The sequence below is a fragment of the Octopus sinensis genome, unplaced genomic scaffold (genome assembly GCF_006345805.1).
Source record: "Octopus sinensis unplaced genomic scaffold, ASM634580v1 Contig19392, whole genome shotgun sequence".
NCBI lineage: Eukaryota > Metazoa > Mollusca > Cephalopoda > Octopoda > Octopodidae > Octopus > Octopus sinensis.
The window spans coordinates 15,571-37,500 of NW_021836308.1; the positions used below are offsets into that span (position 1 = coordinate 15,571).

Genomic DNA, 21,930 nt, shown 5'->3' on the forward strand with positions numbered 1-21,930 from the left:
ATTATTATTATTATTCAGGTCACTGCTTGGAATCGAAGTTGGAATCTTGGGGTTAGCAGCCCGCGCTCTTAACCAAGATATTATTATTCAGCAGTGACCTGAAGAAGAAGAAAAAGGAGGAAGAGGAGAAGGAGGATGAGGATGAGGATGATGATGATGATGATAATAATAATAATAATAATGACAACATCAAAAAATACCTTAGGAATGAGATACCCAAGTTTGAAATTTCTCCAAAACACCTGATGAAGGCCGGAGAGTATATCAGCCAAAACGTTGTGTTAACAACAAACAAGATGAGGACAAATAGCCGTCAAATGTAACTAATGTAAATAATGGATGTCAAAATGTTCAGATAAGAATAATAAAAGTTTTAGAATTTGCATTAATGCTACCATTGTTCATTAAATTGTCAGATGGTTAGTATTTGATGTGATGGGTTCAAATTCTCTACCAACACATAATCAAGGCTACAGTTAGTTTTAGAATCTTCAATGGAATTCAGTATTTTGGTTGGTATGTTTTGTTCTTGAGGAATATCAGCTGGTGTTTGCTGTACAGGAAACAAATTATCATCTGATACATACTCAGGAATAACCGTATTTTCAGAATCTTCAACAGCTTTTGTATATTCAGCGGTTACATACCCAGGATTATCGTAACTTTTAGAATCCTTGCTCTCTTCTTCGAAACTTTCATTTGGTGTTTGTGGTAACATAGAAAAAATTGGATCTGATGTGTTTGTAGTTGGCATATCATTGCTTGTAGAGTATCCAAGGGAATTGCTATCTTTGCCTGGTAGAAACATTTCATTAGAATTGCTTGGTGTTGTTTCAGGTGACTGACAATGATCCCCAACTATTACATATCCAGGACATCCAACCATGTTTAATTCTATGTTTTCAGGAGTGACACCAGCATGATCTTTTGTTAAGTTGTTCCCTGCTTCCTGTTCCACTGCAAACATATATTTAATTCCAACATTTTCAGATAAATTTTCTGGATTTTTCATCTCAGAGTTTTCTGGGTTTTTCATCTCAGAGTTTTCTGGGATTTCATTAAAATTCCCAGGATTTTCAGAATTAACATCACGTACACTTTTGTCTTGGACTTCATGATGTTCTTCTAGGTTATTATGTTCTTTGTCATTAGCAGAATAAGATGGAATTGACTCAGATGATACAAGAGAAGTGGTTGTATTAGCTGAAGTGTCACAATCATTTTCCAATATACCAGTACTGTTTGAATCAAGTCCAACTCTCATGTAGGATTTTAAATTTGATATTCCGTTGGCTTTGTTTTGATGTTCCTTTGTGTCTTTACTTTCTATTGTAGCATATTCATGCTGGAAAAGAGAAAAAGGTAACAGCCTCATTAATATTGTAATTGTGAAAAACAACGAATACTCAGAAAAAAATGCAATAATAACACATATTTATTTTTGTTTGTTTTAAATCCGTTTTTTCCATGCTTGCATGGGTTAGATGAGTATGTTATTAAGATGTAGCTTTTAAAGCCAAATGCTCTTCTAGTTGCTAATCCTTGACTGTTTTCTCAGTAAGGGATCTCTTACTCTTTTATTCTTTTACTTGTTTCAGTCATTTGACTGTGGCTATGCTGGAGCACTGCCTTTAGTCGAGGAAATCGACCCCAGGACTATTCTTTGTAAGCCTAGTACATATTCTATCGGTCTCTTTTGCCGAACCGCTAAGTTACAGGGATGTAAACACACCAGCATCAGTTGTCAAGCGATGTTGGGGGGAACAAACACAAACACACACATACACACACACACAGACACACATATATATACATATACATATATACGGCGGGCTTCTTTCAGTTTCTGTCTACCAAAGCCACTCACACAGATTTGGTCGGCCTGAGGCTATAGTAGAAGACACTTTCCCAAGGTGCCATGCAGTGGGACTGAACCCAGAACCATGTGGTTGGTAAACAAGTTACTTACCACACACCCACTCCTACACCTACTGTATGTGATTTGAAGGCATAATGTCAGCAGATGATTTGTTAACAAGAAAACGTGTAAACAAACAGTTTGTGGAATGAATGACAGAACAGCAGCTACTGACAAAGGCAATTTTGGATTTAAATCTTGCAAAAGACCCCAAATAATAAGTACAGGGATCCTTTAGAGCCAGACCTCTTTAACCCATTAACATTTAAAGAAGCCATATTCAACACAAATATTCAACCTGTTTTATATTCAAACTGGCAAGATCTGGCCTTTCACACCTACCCTACAATGTAAAGCCATTCTAAAAATAAATAATTACATCACTGAAAATTCAAAGCTACAAGGTAAAGCATGATTAATTCAAAACAATGGGGTTACAGACAAGTACTGAACCATGAATCCTTTGATATAAAGCTACACACACACATCATCATCATCATCTTCGTTTAATGTCCACCTTCCACACTGGTATGGGTGGGATGATTTGACAGGAGCTGGCCAGGCAGGAGCCTGCACCAGGCCTCTATAACTGTTTTGGCAGGATTTTTACGGCTGGATACCCTTCCCAACACCAACCACCCCGTACAGTGGACCATTCTAGTGGTCTCCTAGGAAGCGGAAGCTATCAACTAATTTCTTCCCCTGGAGTGTGATGGAATCTGTTTTCTGAGCATCTGTGGTGTCTATTACCCCTGTGCATCTGCCGCACACGAAAGCTATCTTCTTGGTTAATCTTCCTTAGATGTTGCTGCATCTCTTATGTGTCCATAGCTGACGCTGGGTACATCTTATGGAGCTTAAAGACAAAGAGAGGAAGAAAGAGCTGTTAAAGCCAAACACCATCATGTTGAATGGTTGTTATTTTAAAATATATATATATATATATATACACATAATTTGCCGATATCGACCCAGCGACAGATTAGAAAGCATGTTTTGATGTGGATGAAGTATGTTTCTTCTCCCTCTCTTACATTTTTCAATATATTGAATACCTTGGATTACAAATTGATGTGGATAAGTGAAGGTAAATCATCATCATCATCATCATCATCGTTTAGCGTCCGCTTTTCATGCTGGCATGGGTTGGACGGTGCAACTGGGGTCTGGGAAGCCAGAAGGCTGCACCAGGCCCAGTCTGATCTGGCAATGTTTCTACGGCTGGATGCTCTTCCTAACGCCAACCACTCCATGAGTGTAGTGGGTGCTTTTTACGTGCCACCGACACAGGTGCCAGATGGGGCTGGCAAATGGCCACAATCGGATGGTGCTTTTTACATGCCACTGGCACGGAAGCCAGTCAGGGCAGCGCTGGCAACAGCCACATTCGGATGGTTCTCTAAATATGTTTTGCATTTATTCTTAAAATATGCTATATACAATTGAAGATCGGAAAATGTACTTCTAAATTAAATTAATTTTTAAAAATTGATTTATTTAGTTTTATTAGTTATTGTGGTTAATACAAAACTAGTTTCACGATTAATCTACAAACTAAATAAATCAATTTTTAAAAATTAATTTAATTTAGAAGTACATTTTCCGATCTTCAGTTGTATATAGCACTAGCAGTATCGCCCGGTGTTGCTCGGGTTTGTAAGGGAAATAACTATATAAGCATTTTTAGAGATGTAATGTATAATAGCCATCTCAATATGGCTAACCACAAAGGGGGGGGGGTTACTGTAGCTTTTTACGTTCTGAGATTTAATAATAAATTTTTAGAGAGTTACTTCCCTTATATATGCCAAAAATGCATTAAAAATGGGAAAAATTGATGGTAAATTTTTTTTAAAATCGTAGATGCGCGCTAATACCCAGATGGGCTCGATATGAATCACGACTATAAGATACCCGCTTTTGGTTAAACTGCACCGCAAAATGTGGGAGTAGTTAGGAATCTAAATCGTAGGAGACAGACAGCACACAACCTCACTTTTATATATAAATATATTTTAAAAATTCATTTTGCCTGTCTTACATCATTATATGTGAATACAGCCCAGCTCTGAGATACTTAAAACTTCGCTTGCCTCAGCGATGTTCTACTAACATGCAGAATGCATAGGTATGAGTTTCTTGAGAGGACCAATGCTTTAGTCTTTACAACACCTTACCTCAGCAGAGAACCTATTTATAAAATTAGATTTATTTAATTAAGTGTACTCTTCCCTTACAAACTAATGGTCTTATGCTAATGTATAAAAAACACAAAAACAAATGTTAGCTTTATTATCAACAAAGTAAATTTTAAATTACTTACATTATAAGTTGAATTACAAGTACCATAAGATCCAACATTCTGAAATTTAACAACAAAAACAGAATTAATAACAAAGGTAAAATATATGAAACACAAGCACCACAAAATATAAAACATCTGTGACACATAAAACCTACTAAAGGTATTTCTTTAGTAAGAGGAAACATTCTTCAGGTATAACTTTAAAATTAATAATTATTTTGGTTACCAATATAGGTGCAGGAGTGGCTGTGTGGTAAGTAGCTTGCTTACCAACCACATGGTTCCGGGTTCGTTCCCACTGCGTGACACCTTGGGCAAGTGTCTTCGACCAAAGCCTTGTGAGTGGATTTGGTAGACGGAAACTGAAAGAGACCCGTCGTATATATGTATATGTATATATATATGTGTATGTGTGTGTTTGTGTTTGTTCCCCCCAACATCGCTTGGGACGAGGTAGTGAAGCACGACCTTTGAACTTTAGGTCTCACCAAGGAAATAACTAGAGACCGAGACCTATGGAAGTATGCTGTGCGTGAGAAGACCCGGCAAGACTAGTGAGACCATAACCCGTGGCCTCTACCTGGTATGTAGCCAGTCGACTTATACATACCTTTCCTTCTTGGGACACAAAACTCCACTTGTGAAGACCCGTTGAGGCAAGTGAGAATCAAAATCAAACCAAATCAAATCAGATATCAGAAAGCAGAACCAAAATCGAAGTCGATCAACATCAATGGAAATTGCAGCTGTGATACCAGTGCCGGTGACAAGTAAGCGAACCATCCGATCGTGGCCGTTGCCAGCGCCGCCCCGACTGGCCTCCGTGCCGGTGGCACGTAAAAAGCACCATCCGTTCATGGCCGTTGCCAGCCTCGCCTGGCCCCTGTGCCGGTGGCATGTAAAAAGCACCATCCGTTCATGGCCGTTTGCCAGCCCCGTCTGGCACCTGTGCGGGTGGCATGTAAAAAAAGCACCCACTACACTCAGACGAAATACTGCTAAGCATTTCGCCTGGCATGCTAATGATTCTGCCAGCTCACCACCCTATTATATTTCTGTCTGATCTTTTTCATGTCTGTGTGTGGGTGGTGGCTGTAGCAGAGAAAAACCCATGGATAATTAGAGCAAGGCATTTTATGCTGATCGTGAACAACAATTATGTTGAAGACAAGACGGCCAGTCAGAGTTATGATGGACAATGACAACTACTACACTACTACTACTACTATTACAACCACCACCACCACCACCACCACTATTACTACCACTATTCCTACCGCAACCACCACCACAAACACCAAGACTACTACGACGACGACAACCACCACCATCACAACCACAATCACCACCACCGCTGCCATCACCACTGCCGCTGCCACCACCACCACTGCCGCCACAACCATTGCCACCACCACCACCACCATCACCACCATTATTACTGCTATTATTTCTACTACTTACCTCTTCAGGCAATTCAATGTCAATGGCCTCTTTGCCCTTTTTGTATCTGAAATTTAAAGAATAATGAAATAATAATAGTTCAAGAGAGATCACAATAGAAGAATAACATATATCTTACAACATATTTTAATTTGTAACAGATATGTTCACACACATACGAAGACACACAGTAAGGTCAGACAGATCATACCCACCCTAGTATCAAGTATAGCACAAAGCAGAACATGCATGCATGTATGTATGTATGTATGTATATGTGTGTGTGAGTGGATATATATATATATTATATATATATATATATATATATATATATAGGCACAATGAGATACCTTTATCTACAGGCTGAAACAGCTGTAAGATCCATTTTATATGTATTATTTTTATGGTATTATCTTACTTATTGATATTGTTTTATTCTGTTGGATTCGGATGTTCCTATTTAAGTAGTTAATAAATAATTTGAATTGGTATTATCTGTAAGTTGATGATTGAAAGGAATCTGTTCCTTCATTTTCTTATATATATATATATATATAATTAATTAGAAATATTGAATTTCTAAATGTCTCAATGAGACATGAGAGGTGGTGAAGCGATAGAGTGGTTGTATAAAGTGAACTTAACATGACAGTCTCATAGAGGGAATTACACCACCACTATATAGCCCTAGGAAGCATTGATGCTTCCTGTCGGCTTTGACACATTCCTGTGTCCTTATATTTGCAAGGGGGAGGCAAGCACTCCCACCAGCTAGAACTAGCAACCTGGAGACATGCATGTTTCTGGGTCTTGCCCGTCATCAGTCCAGAGTAGCGTGTCCTCGCTAGCGGTGATACTTGCCTAGCCCTCGCAAATATATATATATTTACAGTGAAATCTATTCACTGGTCACCGTAATTAGAAATATTGATTTTCTAAATTTCTCAACAAGACATGAGCAGTGGTGGAGTGGTAGAATGGTTGTATAAAGTCAACATAATGTGACAGTCCCGTAGAGAGAATTTCACTGTAAATATTTATATTTGCAAGCTGGCAGAAACATTAGCATGCCGGGCGAAATGCTTAGCAGTATTTCATCTGCCGCTACGTTCTGAGTTCAAACTCCGCCGAGGTCGACTTTGCCTTTCATCCTTTCGGGGTCGATAAATTAAGTACCAGTTATGCACTGGGTTCGATGTAATCGACTTAATACCTTCGTCTGTCCTTGTTTGTCCCCTCTGTGTGTAGCTCCTTGTGGGCAGTAAAGAAATAAGTGTCACCGCTAGCGAGGACACGCTACCCTGGACTGACTTTATACAACCACTCTATTGCTCGAACTTCAGTATGCTGATGACAGAGCAGTCTGCCATTCCAGAGAACAGCTTCAACATTTGGTGAATAATTTCACCAATGCTTACGCTTGGTTTTACCTAAAGGTCAACATCTAAAGACAAAAATCCTGTCACAACCCGTTCTAAAGTCAAGAAAGTCCAGACTTCAACATTACCATCTTGGAGACGCCACTGGAGAAAGTCAACCACTTTTTATACTTAGGAAGTTTGCTTTCAAACAAGTGCACATTGGAAAAGGATATGGAGAAATGATTAAGAGTGGCTCAAACAGTGTTTAGTGGACTCACAAAAAGGGTCTTTAGGAACAAAGATCTGAACCATCAAGCAAAATTGAGTGTCTACCAAGCAGTCGTGATCTCCACTCTCCTCTATGGTTGTGAATCCTGAACTCTTTATCAAAGTGACATCAGAAAACTAGAGCGATGAAGGATATCCATAATATCCCAGAAACAGCTGTAAGACTATATCTAAATCTTTTTCCTTTTAAATGTCCTGGAAACTCCTCACAGCCTTGGCTTTATTATCTCGTTTTCTCTAACATATATATGCATGCTTATACAAGACCCACATTAGATTCCTCACTCGTATCACTATTGAACCAAGAGTTTAACTATGGACTGTCCATAGCGCTTACTTAGCATTACCTGACACTCCGTGGGTCTTCTAGATACCAATACCTCTCATATATATAAATATATATACACACACACACACACACGCATATATACACACACAAACTCTCACACACATACGCACACACACATAGATATGTGTAAAGACAAAGTTTAGAAATGAGTTAATTCTTAAGTAATTGCAATTAATTGCAATTATTATGGAAAGGGAGGAGATAGGGAATATAGAGGGGAAATAAGAGAATGAAAGTAGAAATAAAAGTAATTGCATGGTTCTGGGTTCAGTCCCACTGCATGGCACCTTGGGCAAGTGTCTTCTACAATAGCCTTGGGCCAACCAAAACTTTGTGAATGGATTTGGTAGACGGAAACTGAAAGAAGCCTGTCATATATATGTATATATATATATGTATGTGTGTGTTTGTGTGTCTGTGTTTGTCCCCCTCCCAATGTCGCTTGACAACCGATGCTGGTGTGTTTATGTCCCCGTTACTAAGCGGTTCGGCAAAAGAGACCGATAGAATAAGTACTGGGCTTACAAAAAGAATAAGTCCTGGGGTCGATTTGCTCGACTAAAGGCGGTGCTCCAGCATGGCCACAGTCAAATGATTGAAACAAATAAAAGAGTAAAAGAGGAAAAGAGGGTATCTAAAACTTACTTCATTATACAGTATATAAAAACTGCGATAAGACCTATGCCAATCAAGGTTCCAAACAATCCACCGACGATAGCAGGTGTGTTATTTTCATCAGCTGCAAAAGAAAATAGAAAAATTAAAATTAAATAAAGTTCAGGATTAAATAAAATAGGCGCAGGAGTGGCTGTGTGGTAAGTAGCTTACTAACCAACCACATGGTTCCGGGTTCAGTCCCACTGCGTGGCATCTTGGGCAAGTGTCTTCTGCTATAGCCCCAGGCCGACCAATGCCTTGTGAGTGGATTTGGTAGACGGAAACTGAAAGAAGCCTGTCATATATATGTATATATATATATGTATGTGTGTGTGTTTGTGTGTCTGTGTTTGTCCCCCTAGCATTGCTTGACAACCGATGCTGGTGTGTTTATGTCCCCGTTACTAAGCGGTTCGGCAAAAGAGACCGATAGAATAAGTACTGGGCTTACAAAAAGAATAAGTCCTGGGGTCGATTTGCTCGACTAAAGGCGGTGCTCCAGCATGGCTGCAGTCAAATGACTGAAACAAGTAAAAGAGTAAAAGAGAGAGAGAGTTCATAATTACTTTTGACAATGCCTATGTCTGTTTTTGAAGGATTTATAAATCTGATAGATGGATCGTTATTGGAGTTTGGTTTGTGATAAAGTTCATAATTACTTTTGACAATGCTTATGTCTGTTTTTGAAGGATTTATAAGTCTGATAGATGGATCGTTATTGGAGTTTGGCTTGTGGCCCCTAAGTGGAAGAACAGATGGATGAACAAGACACGTGACATGAATTTAAAATGATGCCAGCAGAGTGAAGCAGGATATGGACTGTGGGTGCAGTGTCCTTAAAAACGTTATTAAATAGTTCTGAAACATCTTTGTAACATTTGAAATTGGCAAGGATTTACGAGTTTACACAAAGGGAAGATAACAGTTAAAACCCAATATTGTATCAGACCTAATCCTAGATTGTGAAGGTGCATGGCTCAGTGGTTAGAGCGTTGAGCTTACGATCGTGAGGTTGTGAGCTCAAATTCCAGACTGGGTTGTGTGTTGTGTTCTTGAGCAAGACACTTTATTTCACATTGCTCCAGTTCACTCAGCCGTAGAAATGAGTTGTGATGTCACAGGTGCCAAGCTGTATCAGCCTTTGCCTTTCCCTTGGATAACATCAGTGGTGTGGAGAGGGGAGGCCGGTATGCATGGGCAACTGCTGGTCTTCCATAAACAACCTTGCCCGGACTTGTGCCTGGCGGGGTGGGGTAACTTTCTAGGTGCAATCCCATGGTCTGTGTCGTGACTGAAGGGGGTCTCAGAATCCTAGATTAGCAATAGAATATGTTACCATGATATCATCATCATTATCATTTAATGTCTGTTATCCATGCTGACATGGGCTGGACAGTTTGACCAGGACTGCAATTTGAGGAGTCTGGTGCAGCCTTCCAGCTTGCCAGCCCTGGTCAAACTGTCCAGTCCATGATGATGATATCATAACATATTCTACTAGGGTTAGGTTTAATACAATATTGGGTTTTAATTGTTATCTTCCTTTTGTGTAAACTTGTAAATCCTTACTGACTTCAAAGGTTACAAAGGTGTTTCAGACCTATTCAATAATGTTTTTAGGACACTACACCTATAGTCCATATCCTGCTTCACTTTGCTGGCATCATTGTAAACTCATGTCACATGTCATGTTCATCCATCTGTCCTTCCACCCAGGCCCACAAACCAAACTTCAGTTCAGTTCAAAGCCTTTACTGAATAAATCTATCCAAAAATAGAATTGCATTCTACACAGAAGAAAAGAGGTTTGACAATCTCTTTTCATAAGTTTTGAATAAAAATCTACCATCAAGATTTAGTCACAATTTAAGTTCCTAACACTTAACTGAATGGTAACTAAGTTATTTTACTTAATTCTTTGTCATATTTAAAGTAATTGAAAGAAACACAGAGTATCTTAACCATTTAGTATTTAAACCGGCCATATCTGGCCAAAATATTTAATCTCACACCTACCCTACAATGTTATTCAACATTAGGTAATTACACCATCAAGATCTTGAAGATATGAGATAATGCATGATTAATTCAAAATCAATGGGAATCAATAAGCATTATGTTTGATAGAATAATCTGAACACTAAAGGGTTAAACTACATACAGTAATGAAAGGGTTAAACAGGGTAAAAAAACAGCAACAAGTACAAAAACAACAACTTCATCATCAACATCATCACCGGTAATGTAAATGAATAAACCATAACAATAAGGTGTTAATAACAAAAGTAATTGTTCATAAGGAAGAACAGTAAAGAGGAGTAGAAGAATATTTACATAAAGTTTCTATAGTAAGTGGATCACTCATTAAGCTAGTATATTTTCCAGTTACCACACGAATACAGACTGAATATTTGGTCTCAGGATTTAATGACTGGATATCAGATGAACTTTCTGGTGGTTTTATTCCCATTGGTTTAAATTGTTTTTTACTACCTAAAAAACAAAAAAGAGCAATTGTGTTTAATAAGTCAGGGAGAGTTTGACAAGTGGGAGGGAATAATACATTTGTTTTTTTGTTTGTTTTTTTTTGATAGAATTATAAAGAATTGTGAAGGTGCATGCCTTAGTGGTTAGGGCATTCGGTTCCCAGACCCCGGTCGAACCGTCCAACCCATGCCGGCATAGAAAACAGATGTTAAATGATGATGATGATGATGATGATGATATATATATATATATATATATAATATATATATATATATGTAATCACATGATCACGTGACCGACCAGACCATCAGATGTTGTTACACATCACTGGTCACAATGCGTTCGCATTGTTTTAGCCTTCAAATGACGCCACCCCGCTGGCTAAGCGAGCAGGCCAACAGAAGAAAGAGTGGGAGAAAGTTGTGGTGAAAGAGTACACCACCCCCTGCCGGAGCCTCGTGGAGCTTTTAGGTGTTTTCGCTCAATAAACACTCACAGCACCCGGCCAGAGAATCGAAACCGCGATCCTACGACCGTGAGTCCGCTGCCCTAACCACTGGGCCATTGCACCTCCACTATATATATATATATATATATATATATATATATGGGTGTGTGTGTCCAAAATCATGGAGTAGAAGAAAGAGTAGTTTAAGTGAAGGGAGAAGAGAGGAAATAGCAATTCAGTGAAGGAGAAGTAGTGAGAGTAATAGCCCTGACTGAGAGAGAGTGAGAGAAAGTAATAGCAATGAGAGAAAGGAAGGGGTGATAGATGAATAACAATCAGTGTTTTATCTCTGCGTGAGTATATGTGTGTGTATGTAAATGGGAGTGCATGTAAAATGTGAATGCCTGCATGCACATGTGTGTGTGTGTGTGCATTGGAAATAGGATGGTGAACATTCAACGCTGGAAAGAAAAAATCAAACAGCATTTCAACTCTGAGTATATGTGTGTATGTGAATGATTGTATCTGTGATAATTATGTACCTCATTTATATATAAAATACTACATCATTTTTGATGGCATGGGGTCAGCTAGTAATTATAATAATAACAATAAATACATTGAAAATCAAAAAGCAAAATATAATTCCCTACCATTATCACATTTTGGACCTTTATTATAGAGTATCTCATAATCAACTGGAATCCCATTTAGGCTCTCACAAGTGAACTCTGGCCACAGTACAGTTATTTTGTTTTGAGATGGAAGAATTTCAGGCTGCTTAGGTTTTTTTGCTGAAACAGAGCAGATAGAGCGATTGAAACAAAAAGATTATCAATTCAAATCAACAGATTAGAGGAATTAAAACATACAGAAATGGAGGCAAAAGAGGGGAGGAAAGATCACAGAAAGACCATAGTAACTTCTATATTTTTATAAGCAATTGCCAGGTCTGTTAAAGGAAAGTATAAGGCGGCGAACTGGCAGAAACGTTAGCATGCCAGGTGAAATGCTTGGCGGTATTTTGTCTGTCTTTATGTTCTGAGTTCAAATTCCGCCGAGGTCGACTTTGCCTTTCATCCTTTCGGGGTCGATAAATTAAGTACCAGTTATACACTGGGGTCGATGTAATCAACTTAATCCGTTTGTCTGTCCTCTCTGTGTTTAGCCCCTTGTGGGTAGTAAAGAAATAGGTATGTCGTCTGCCGCTATGTTCTGAGTTCAAATTCCGCCGAGGTCGACTTTGCCTTTCATCCTTTTAGGGTCAATAAATTAAGTACTAGTTACACACTGGGGTTGATGCAATTGACTTAATCCCTTTGTCTGTCCTTGTTTGTCCTCTCTGTGTTTAGCCCCTTATGGGCAATAAAGAAATAAGTATAGGTGGTATCAAAGAGTTCCCGGGCTAGTTCTGTAGCACACCAACAGATGTCAGCACATGATTGCATGCGCAGTGAAAACAAGCAGTGACCTTCATGAGGCAGAGCGACATTGCCATGTTTACTTCACAAGTTGTGAAATTTATGTTTTTGCGACCATGTGTAGTCTGCAATTTTGCCATGGACAGGAACAAAGTATCAACGTGAAAATTTGTGTTAAACTTGGGAAGTCTGCTACAGAGACAACTGAGCATACTTCAGTAAACTTATGGCGACAAAGCAATGTTTCGCATGCATTGTTTTGAGTGGCATGGGCACTTCAAAAGCTGAGGAACATCCCTGGAAGACCTGCCATGAGTGTCACCCTTGGAAATGTGTAGAAAATTTATTGGCCTGTGCATGATGATTGATGAAGGACAATCAATGACATTCTGAAACATTTGAGTGAGGACATTTAGTAAAAGGGACCAGAATTTTGGAGTATGAAGAATTGCATTATTCATGAGGACAATGTACCCTGTCACCAAGCTCTCCTCACTTGTGAGTTTCTGGTCAAAAACAACAGGGTACCACTTCTGCACCTGCCCTTTTTGCCAGATTTAGCACCTACGAACTTCCCCAAGATAAAAAGGCAACTCAAGGGTCGCTGTATTAACACTGATGTTGAGATCAAGAGTGAATTGCAGAAAGTCTTAGACTTGCTTACAGAAAATGACTTCTAGGCCAGATTCTAAAAGTGGTGGGAACACTGGGATCAGTGTATTGCTGACTCACTGTCTGTCCTTCTGTCTCTCTGTCTGTCTGTCTCTGTATGAGTGTTTGTGTGTGTGTGTGTATGTGTGTGTGTGTGTGTGTATGTGTGTGTGTATGTGCGTGTGTGTATGTATGTGTGTGTATGTGTGTGTGTATGTGTGTGTGTATGTGTGTGTATGTGTGTGTATGCATGTGTGTGTGTATGTGTGTGTGTATGTGTGTGTGTGTGTGTGTGTGTGTGTATGTGTGTGTATGCGTGTGTATGCGTGTGTGTGTGTATGTGTGTGTGTATGTGTGTGTGTATGTGTGTGTGTATGTGTGGTGTATGTGTGTGTATGCATGTGTGTGTGTGTGTGTTGTGTGTGTGTGTGTATGTGTGTGTATTGTGTGTATGTGTGTGTATGCGTGTGTGTGTGATGTGTGTGTGTATGTGTGTGTGTATGTGTGTATGTGTGTGTGTGTGTGGTGTGTGTGTGTATGTTGTGTGTGTGTATGTGTGTGTATTGTGTGTGTATGTGTTGTGTGTATGTGTGTGTTGCATGTGTGTGTGTGTGTGTGTGTGTGTATGCGTGTGTGTGCGTGTGTGTGTGTGTGTGTGTGTGTGTGTGTGTGTGTGTTTATATGCATCCTTGTGTAGACATGATGTGATGGTTATGAAAGAGGATCATCATTATCAAACCAGTGATGTCGTTCATTTCCAATCTTCTGTGAAAAAAAAAAACATGTCTAGCAAGGGACAATATCATCTTGCATGGAAAGAGATAAAATATATCCAGTCATAAAATATCTGCCTCAACAAATTCCATCTGAAACTTGCAAGTACAGAAAATGGTGATGACGACTATGATGATGATGATGAATGATAGTTTAATTCTCGACTCATTTTTACTTCCATGTTTAAAACTTCTCCAAATCTTCAACAGACACAGTTACAAGAACTCAGTTATTAGCACACAGACGCTCTGATATACAGCTGATCTTAGCTCTGCAATTATGGACTGGATGACTATAACAAACAGGAGCGAATGAAGCTCTATTGAACCTCTATTCATGAGCTCAATTCCTCACTGAGCTTGTTGATAACTCTCACCTTACTGACACCTGAACATGGCTTGCTTGAGCTTCATAAGCCATTGATTTTTCCCTAGCTTTCATAGCAATTAATAGATAACAAATGGATCCAAGTCAAAAGCTTCTTTAATTTGATGAACACTCAACAGAGTGGTTTTATTCCTACCTAAGGACTCCTGCAGCAAATATCCCATAAGGAAAACAAATATCAGTCATATCTCTTCCTGGCAGTATTAAAATAGAACTATACTAATTCTCTTCCTAATTAGTTGTACTATAATGCTTTCCATAACTGTTGACTAATTGATTGAGCACACGATTAGCATGTGACATTTACGTCTACTGCCTAATTGACTATGTGACAGGCATGTAACCTAATTTGTCATATTTTTAAACATGCACAGGGGCAGGAGTGGCTGTGTGGTAAGTAGTTTGCTTACCAACCACATGGTTCCGGGTTCAGTCCCACTGCGTGGCATCTTGGGCAAGTGTCTTCTGCTATAGCCTCGGGCCGACCAATGCCTTGTGAGTGGATTTGGTAGACGGACACTGAAAGAAGCCCGTCATATATATGTATATATATATATGTGTGTGTGTGTGCATGTTTGTGTGTCTGTGTTTGTCCCCCTAGCATTGCTTGACAACCGATGCTGGTGTGTTTACGTCCCCGTCACTTAGCGGTTCGGCAAAAGAGACCGATAGAATAAGTACTGGGCTTACAAAGAATAAGTCCCGGGGTTGATTTGCTTGACTAAAGGCGGTGCTCCAGTATGGCCGCAGTCAAAGGACTGAAACAAGTAAAAGAGTGAAGAGTAATTAATATCCCTAATGAGCCAGCTGATTTCACAGCCTTCATATCGTTAATTGCACTTTCTATCATACAGCTGCCTACTGGAATGGGTAGCACCTCTGTTGGCTCTATCTGGAGTATGACCTTTCTCTTTCATGCATTCCGTTCTTTCAACAAATGCTCACAACAGCGTTTCCATGTCTTGAAATTTCAGTGTTACTGAGAACAAGGGTGTTACTGTGATCCAATACAGACTTTTCTGTTATGACATCTTGAGTATCTCTGACACACTGTCTTGCAATTTGGAACACGTCATACCTATGGTTCTCATTGTCTTGTGGGCTTGTAGGCGCTGTGCTACATAAAAGCAGCCATGCTGGTACCATGTAAAAGTGCTTGTGCTGATGTCACGTAAAAGCACCCAGGACATTCTGTAAAGTGGTTAGCATTAGGAAGGGTATCAAGCCATAGAAACCATATGAAAACAGACAATTGGAGCTTGGGCAGACCTTGAGCTGTCCAATTTCTGTCAAACTATCCAACCCATGCCAGCATGGAGAACATTAAAAGATAATCATCATCATCATCGTTTAGCGTCCGCTTTCCATGCTGGCATGGGTTGGACGGTGCAACTGGGGTCTGGGAAGCCAGAAGGCTGCACCAGGCTCCAGTCTGATCTGGCAATGTTTCTACAGCTGGATGCCCTTCCTAACACCAACCACTCCATGAGTGTAGTGGGTGCTTTTTACGTGCCACCGACACAGGTGTCAGACGAAGCTGGCAAACGGCCACGATTGGATGGTGCTTTTGACGTGCCACCGGCATGGAGGCCAGGCGAGGCTGGCAACGGCAACGATTGGATGGTGCTTTTTACGTGCCACTGGCATGGATGCCAGTCGGGGCAGTGCTGGCAACGGCCACGTTCGGATGGTTCTCTTATGTGCCACTGGCACTGGTATCACAGCTGGTGATGATAATGTGCCAACCTCTCATGTTTAGCTTCTTCCCTTACTCTGTATATCTGATGGCTAAACTTGTAATCTAGCTGTTTAATATTGCTTTTGGCTGTCACCCTTTCATGTAGTCTTTCCAGGTTTTTCTCCTTGCTTTTGTGGCTCTATCTACAGCACTATTCCACCATCAAGTCATCTTCCATCTGACTGAGACCTTGCCACAACCACAGATCTTGTCATTTGCCTTCAGTGGGTTGTTTCACAATACCTATTTCTTTATTGTCCACAAGGGGCTAAAAATAGAGGGGACAAACAAGGACAGACATAGGTATTAAGTCAATTACATCGACCCCAGTGCGTAACTGGTACTCAATTATCGGACCCAAAAAGGATGAAAAGCAAAGTCGACCTTGGCGGAATTTCAACTCACAACATAACGGCAGACGAAATACCGGTAAGCATTTCGCTCGACGTGTTAACGACTCTGCCAGCTCACCACCTTTATTGTTTCACAATACCTTCTCTCAATTGTGTACAACGTTAAATAATCTCTATCTCTTCCTAAACTAGTATTTCTCTGGATTTCCTAAACTAGTATTTCACTGGATTTATAACTGGTTGTCACTACAAGGTCCAGTCTTTGTGGCTTGGTGATTAGTATGCCTCAATAACCCTGAGGGCCATGCCAGAAAAGTGCAAGCCCCAGGTAGGGCCTCTTGTGCTGGACAGTGTTAAATAGGCACAGGGATGGCAATGTGGTAAGAAGCTTGTTTTCCAACCACATGGTTCCAGGTTCAGTCCCACTGCATGACACCTTGGGTAAGTGTTTTCTACTATGCCTTGTGAGTGGATTTGGTAGGCAGAAACTGAGAGAAGCATATCATATAAATGTATGTATATATATATATATATAGTTAATCCAAACAAGAAAACACAAAAAAACACAACAACGCAAGGACGTGGAACAAATATAGTATTGTTGGACGCTCAGGAAAGAAGGAAAGAAGGAGGGTTTAACGTTTCGAGCGGAGCTCTTCGTCGGAAACATAGGAGAAGGAAAGATCCAGAGAAAGGAAGACAGAGGAAAAAAATCACCAACGGTGGTAAGGGAAGCAAACTTATTAACCATCCAGCCAGTTTGAAGATACATACACACACACACACACACACACACACGCATACATCATTGTGTGTGCATGTGTGTGAATTGATAATACTGTGGATGAAACTGTTACCCCTTTTTAAAAACTGCATATCTGAAAATCCTTTGCGGTTTCACAAAAGAGTATTTAGATCTTCGACATTATCTTTTGCGCCATTCTGTTCCAGAGAAAGAATGTTATGATATAATATATTTCTTTACTACCCACAAGGGGCTAAACACAGAGGGGACAAACAAGGACAGACAAAGGGATTAAGTCGATTACATCGACCCCAGTGCATAACAGGTACTTAATTTATCGACCCCAAAAGGATGAAAGGCAAAGTCGACCTCGGCGGAATTTGAACTCAGAACGTAACAGCAGACGAAATACGGCTACGCATTTCGCCCAGCGCGCTAACGTTTCTGCCAGCTCATAATAATAAATTGATATGAATTGAACTTACGTTTCCCAGGTTTAAAAACACATTCTGCTTTCGTTAAAGGACTCATGCCTTCTTTTGTGCTAATGTAAGCAGCAAAATCAAGTGGTTTCATGCTGTTATTCACCAACAGGTAACTTTCGTTTGTAGCTAATTCCCATTTCACATTATCCTGAAATTGATGATAAAAAATTGCAATAAGTTTCAGTATATCTGGCATCTTGGACAAGTGTCTTCTGCTATAGCCTTGGGTCGATCAAAGCCTTGTGAGTGGATTTGGTAGACGGAAACTGAAAGAAGCCTGTCGTATATATGTATATATATATATATATATATATATATATATATATATATATATATATGTATGTTTGTCCCTCTAACATTGCTTGATAACTGGTGCTGGTGTGTTTACGTCCCCGTCACTTAGCGGTTCGGCAAAAGAGACCGATAGAATAAGTACTGGGCTTACAAAGAATAAGTTCCGGGGTCGATTTGCTCGACCAAAGGTGGTGCTCCAGCATGGCTGTAGTCAAATGACTGAAACAAGTAAAAGAGTAAAGAGTAATATAATGTTCTTGAAATTTTTTTAAAATTAAGAATCTAAAACAATTTCACAAAGAGAAAAGAAATTCCCACCTTTTGTTAACAAATTTCTATTGAAATGCATTGACTGTGTTTCTATTAATTTTGAAAATAACAAATTTACTAAGATAACTTTGTTGTAATTCTTTTCTACTCTAGGCACAAGGCCTGAAATTTTGGAGGAGGGAGCCAGTCAATTAGATCAACCACAGTATTCAACTGGTACTTAATTTATCAATACCGAAAGGATGAAAGGCAAAGTCAACCTCGGCGGAATTAGATCACAGACAAAATACTGAGAAGCATTTTGTCTGGCGTGCTAATATTCCTGCCAGCTTGGTGCCTTTAAGTTGTTGCCAGGAAGATAAAATAACATGAAATTTTGATTGAAGGTCTTAATTCAAATCCAATCACAAATTTAAATCCATTACCAGGCGCAGGAGTGGCTGTGTGGTAAGTAGCTTGCTTACCAACCACATGGTTCCGGGTTCAGTCCCACTGCATGGCATCTTGGACAAGTGTCTTCTGCTATAGCCTCGGGCCGAATAATGCCTTGTGAGTGGATTTGGTAGACGGAAACTGAAAAAAGCCTGTCGTATATATGTATATATATATATATATATGTATGTGTGTGTATATGTTTGTGTGTCTGTGTTTGTCCCCCCACCATCGCTTGACAACCGATGCTGGTGTGTTTACGTCCCTGTCACTTAGCGGTTCAGCAAAAAGAGCCTGATAGAATAAGTACTGGGCTTACAAAGAATAAGTCCCGGGGTCGATTTGCTCAACTAAAGGTGGTGCTCCAGCATGGCCACAGTCAAATGACTGAAACAAATAAAAGAGTAAGAGTAGAGAGTACCAAATCTACTTACGAGGCCTTGGTTGGCCCAGGGCTTTAGTTGATGACAACTTATCCTAGGAGCAAGAGAGATGATACAGAATGACTGATAAGCTATTATATAAAGTTATTGGCTCACCATGCAGTACATGTGGGGAGTGGAGACGTCATCCTTACGACAAAAGAAAATAGTCACATTGTTATTCAGTTGATCTGGGTAAAGCAGCCAGGAAACATTGTACAGGTTTTCTTCTTTTTGAATCACATACACTGCTTTTGGACCTTTGGGTACTGAGAGGTAAAAAAAAAAAAAAAAAAAAAATGTTTGGAGTGTTTTATGAACAACAACAACAACAGCAGCAGCAGCAGCAACAGCAACAACAACAACAACAAACAACAACAACAACAAATGCCCCGATGCAATATCAGGCAGTGGCTCTCATGGCTGCTGATCTTAACTGATTGGAAGTGTTATCGCGTACATTGTTTTGTCTTGGTATAAAAGATGGGCTACAGCAAATATTCTGTTCAATACCACAGATTTGCTTGTCAGTTGTTTGACCGTAACCAGTTGAGCATGGCCCTTTGTGGCTGACGATATGTGCATCTCTGATCACGAGCAGAAGTAGCGGGGGAGCATCATAGCCATGTATTGAGAGGAATTCTTTGGGATTTGGATAATTCACCTTTGGAAACATGGGTGTTTTGTTCAACATCCTTAAACAACCCTTATTTAGGGACCTTTTGAGCGAGATGGATTACTCGACCAGAAGAAAATTCTAACTGGGCCCCCACCTGCAAGGTCAAGCGCTGTTTATCTTGATATGGGATCACCATGTCGCGGACATATGGTTGTGATGCACGATATTGATTGCAAGCAAGAGATAATTCCTGCCAGTAAGAGATAATTCCTCTGAAGTCATCAAACCACAAATGATTTTCTAAGGGACAAGTGTTTCCTAGTTACAAAATCAGTGATTGTATGATACTGTATTTTCTTTCTATTGCAAGCAAGGTTAAGCCAAATGCCATGCCTGGTGAATGAGTATCCAGCAATGAGGATCAAAACCTCATGGTCTAATGGTCTCAGAGCTAGGGTGGCAGGAGTTATGTCCCATTTTCAATAAATATCAAACACGAAAAGCAGCTGGTGAAACTGTCTTCCTAGGGTTAAATGGTAATATCGTTGTCTCTTATAGAACAGCCACATTAAAGTGGCCATAAACAATACTTTTTGGTTCATATACAGCTTCTATCTCAAACAGATTTTCTAACAGACTAGTTCCCTGACCGCTTGTGTACCGTTCGCAATTTTTTTCCTCCTCTGTCTTCCCTTCTCTGGATCTTTCCTTTTCCTATGTTCCTGAGCGTCCAATAACACTATACTTATACCATGTCCTCGCATTGTTGTGTTTTCTCTTTGTGTTTTCATGTTTGGACTAACTTTATATATACATATATATATATAAGGATAATATTGTTAATTTAAAATAAGATAATGATTTTATCAAGTGGCCAGCATGCAAAAAATAACCTTCAAAGGTAATAATTATTAAAATTATAAATTAGGATATCTACGAGATACCACCATGCTGAAAATAGCAGCCATGAGCTGACTCTAGAGTCAGCTCATAGCTGCTATTTTCAGCATGGTGGTATCTCATAGATACCCTAATTTATAATCTTATATATATATATATATATATATATATATTTATATACACACACACACACATACACACATATATATATGTGAAGGTGCATGGCTTAGTTGTTAGGGCATTCGGCTCACAACCGTAAAGTCGTGAGTTCAATTCCTGGTGATGTGTTGTGTATATTTCTTCCCTGGCTTGCTCATAACAAAGCTGGTCTCATCAGGGAAGAAATTAATGTTGTGTTGGCAGCCAGAAAATCTATTATAAAATTTTGACAATAAATTGTGGGTCCATAAAGACACACCAGATAGTTTTGATGTTACAATGGGACGTTCTGATTCAGCACAAATAACTGATTTAGTGTGTATATATATATACCTTCTGAAATGGCAGAACAGTACCCTAACATTAATGGAGGTCTACATCGTGATGATTGTTTACTTTACCTTCAAAATGTTTCCAACCAAAAGGTACAAAAAGTTAAGAATAGTTTAGTTAAATTTTTCCGTAGAATGGTCTTAAGCATCGTTTTTCATCATGATATGATGAAGGCCAACTTTTTAGATATTACGCTTAACTTACACAATAACTCTTACTTCCCATATCATAAACCATTGACCAATCTTAAGAACATTAGCAAATTTAGTAATCATTCTAGGGCAATTACTAGAAACTTAGTTAAGAATATTTCATTTAAATTATCTAAGTTATCTGCTAATGTTGACATTTACAATGTTAACACTGAATTTTATAACTCTGCTTTACTTAAAGCAGGTTATACAGAGAAAATTATCTACATTGATTCGATTCAGTCTTATTCTAACTTCAATAATGTAGATATGAAATCTAGTAGTAAAGGAATTAACGATAACAAATTTAATTTATGCACCGATACAAAACGGAGGAAGGGAGATAACCCTTATTTAATCCCCTATTATCATTCTAAAGGTAAATTTAAGGCTTTCAAAAATTATTATACTACAAATAAGATAAATAGTCGTAAAACTGTTTGGCTAATTATTCCATATGGGAGAAAAATTAAATCTAATTTCCCATTGCAGTTTTGTGAAGC

General features: G+C 39.2%; 1 protein-coding gene across 1 annotated transcript in view; it reads right to left on the reverse strand.

Annotated features, from left to right (window-relative positions):
- Nucleotides 1–226: 226 nt before the first annotated feature.
- LOC115232134 overlaps nt 227–21,930 on the reverse strand; it is a 48,889-nt gene continuing 27,185 nt past the window's right edge. The window contains exons 7-14 of the mRNA XM_029801988.2: nt 19,343–19,494; nt 17,808–17,955; nt 11,907–12,047; nt 10,653–10,811; nt 8,307–8,400; nt 5,685–5,730; nt 4,242–4,280; nt 227–1,345 (exon numbers count right to left, since the gene is read on the reverse strand). Of these exons, the coding sequence (XP_029657848.1) occupies nt 413–1,345; nt 4,242–4,280; nt 5,685–5,730; nt 8,307–8,400; nt 10,653–10,811; nt 11,907–12,047; nt 17,808–17,955; nt 19,343–19,494 (1,712 nt within the window). The 3' untranslated portion in view covers nt 227–412. The remainder of the gene's footprint in view (nt 1,346–4,241; nt 4,281–5,684; nt 5,731–8,306; nt 8,401–10,652; nt 10,812–11,906; nt 12,048–17,807; nt 17,956–19,342; nt 19,495–21,930) is intronic.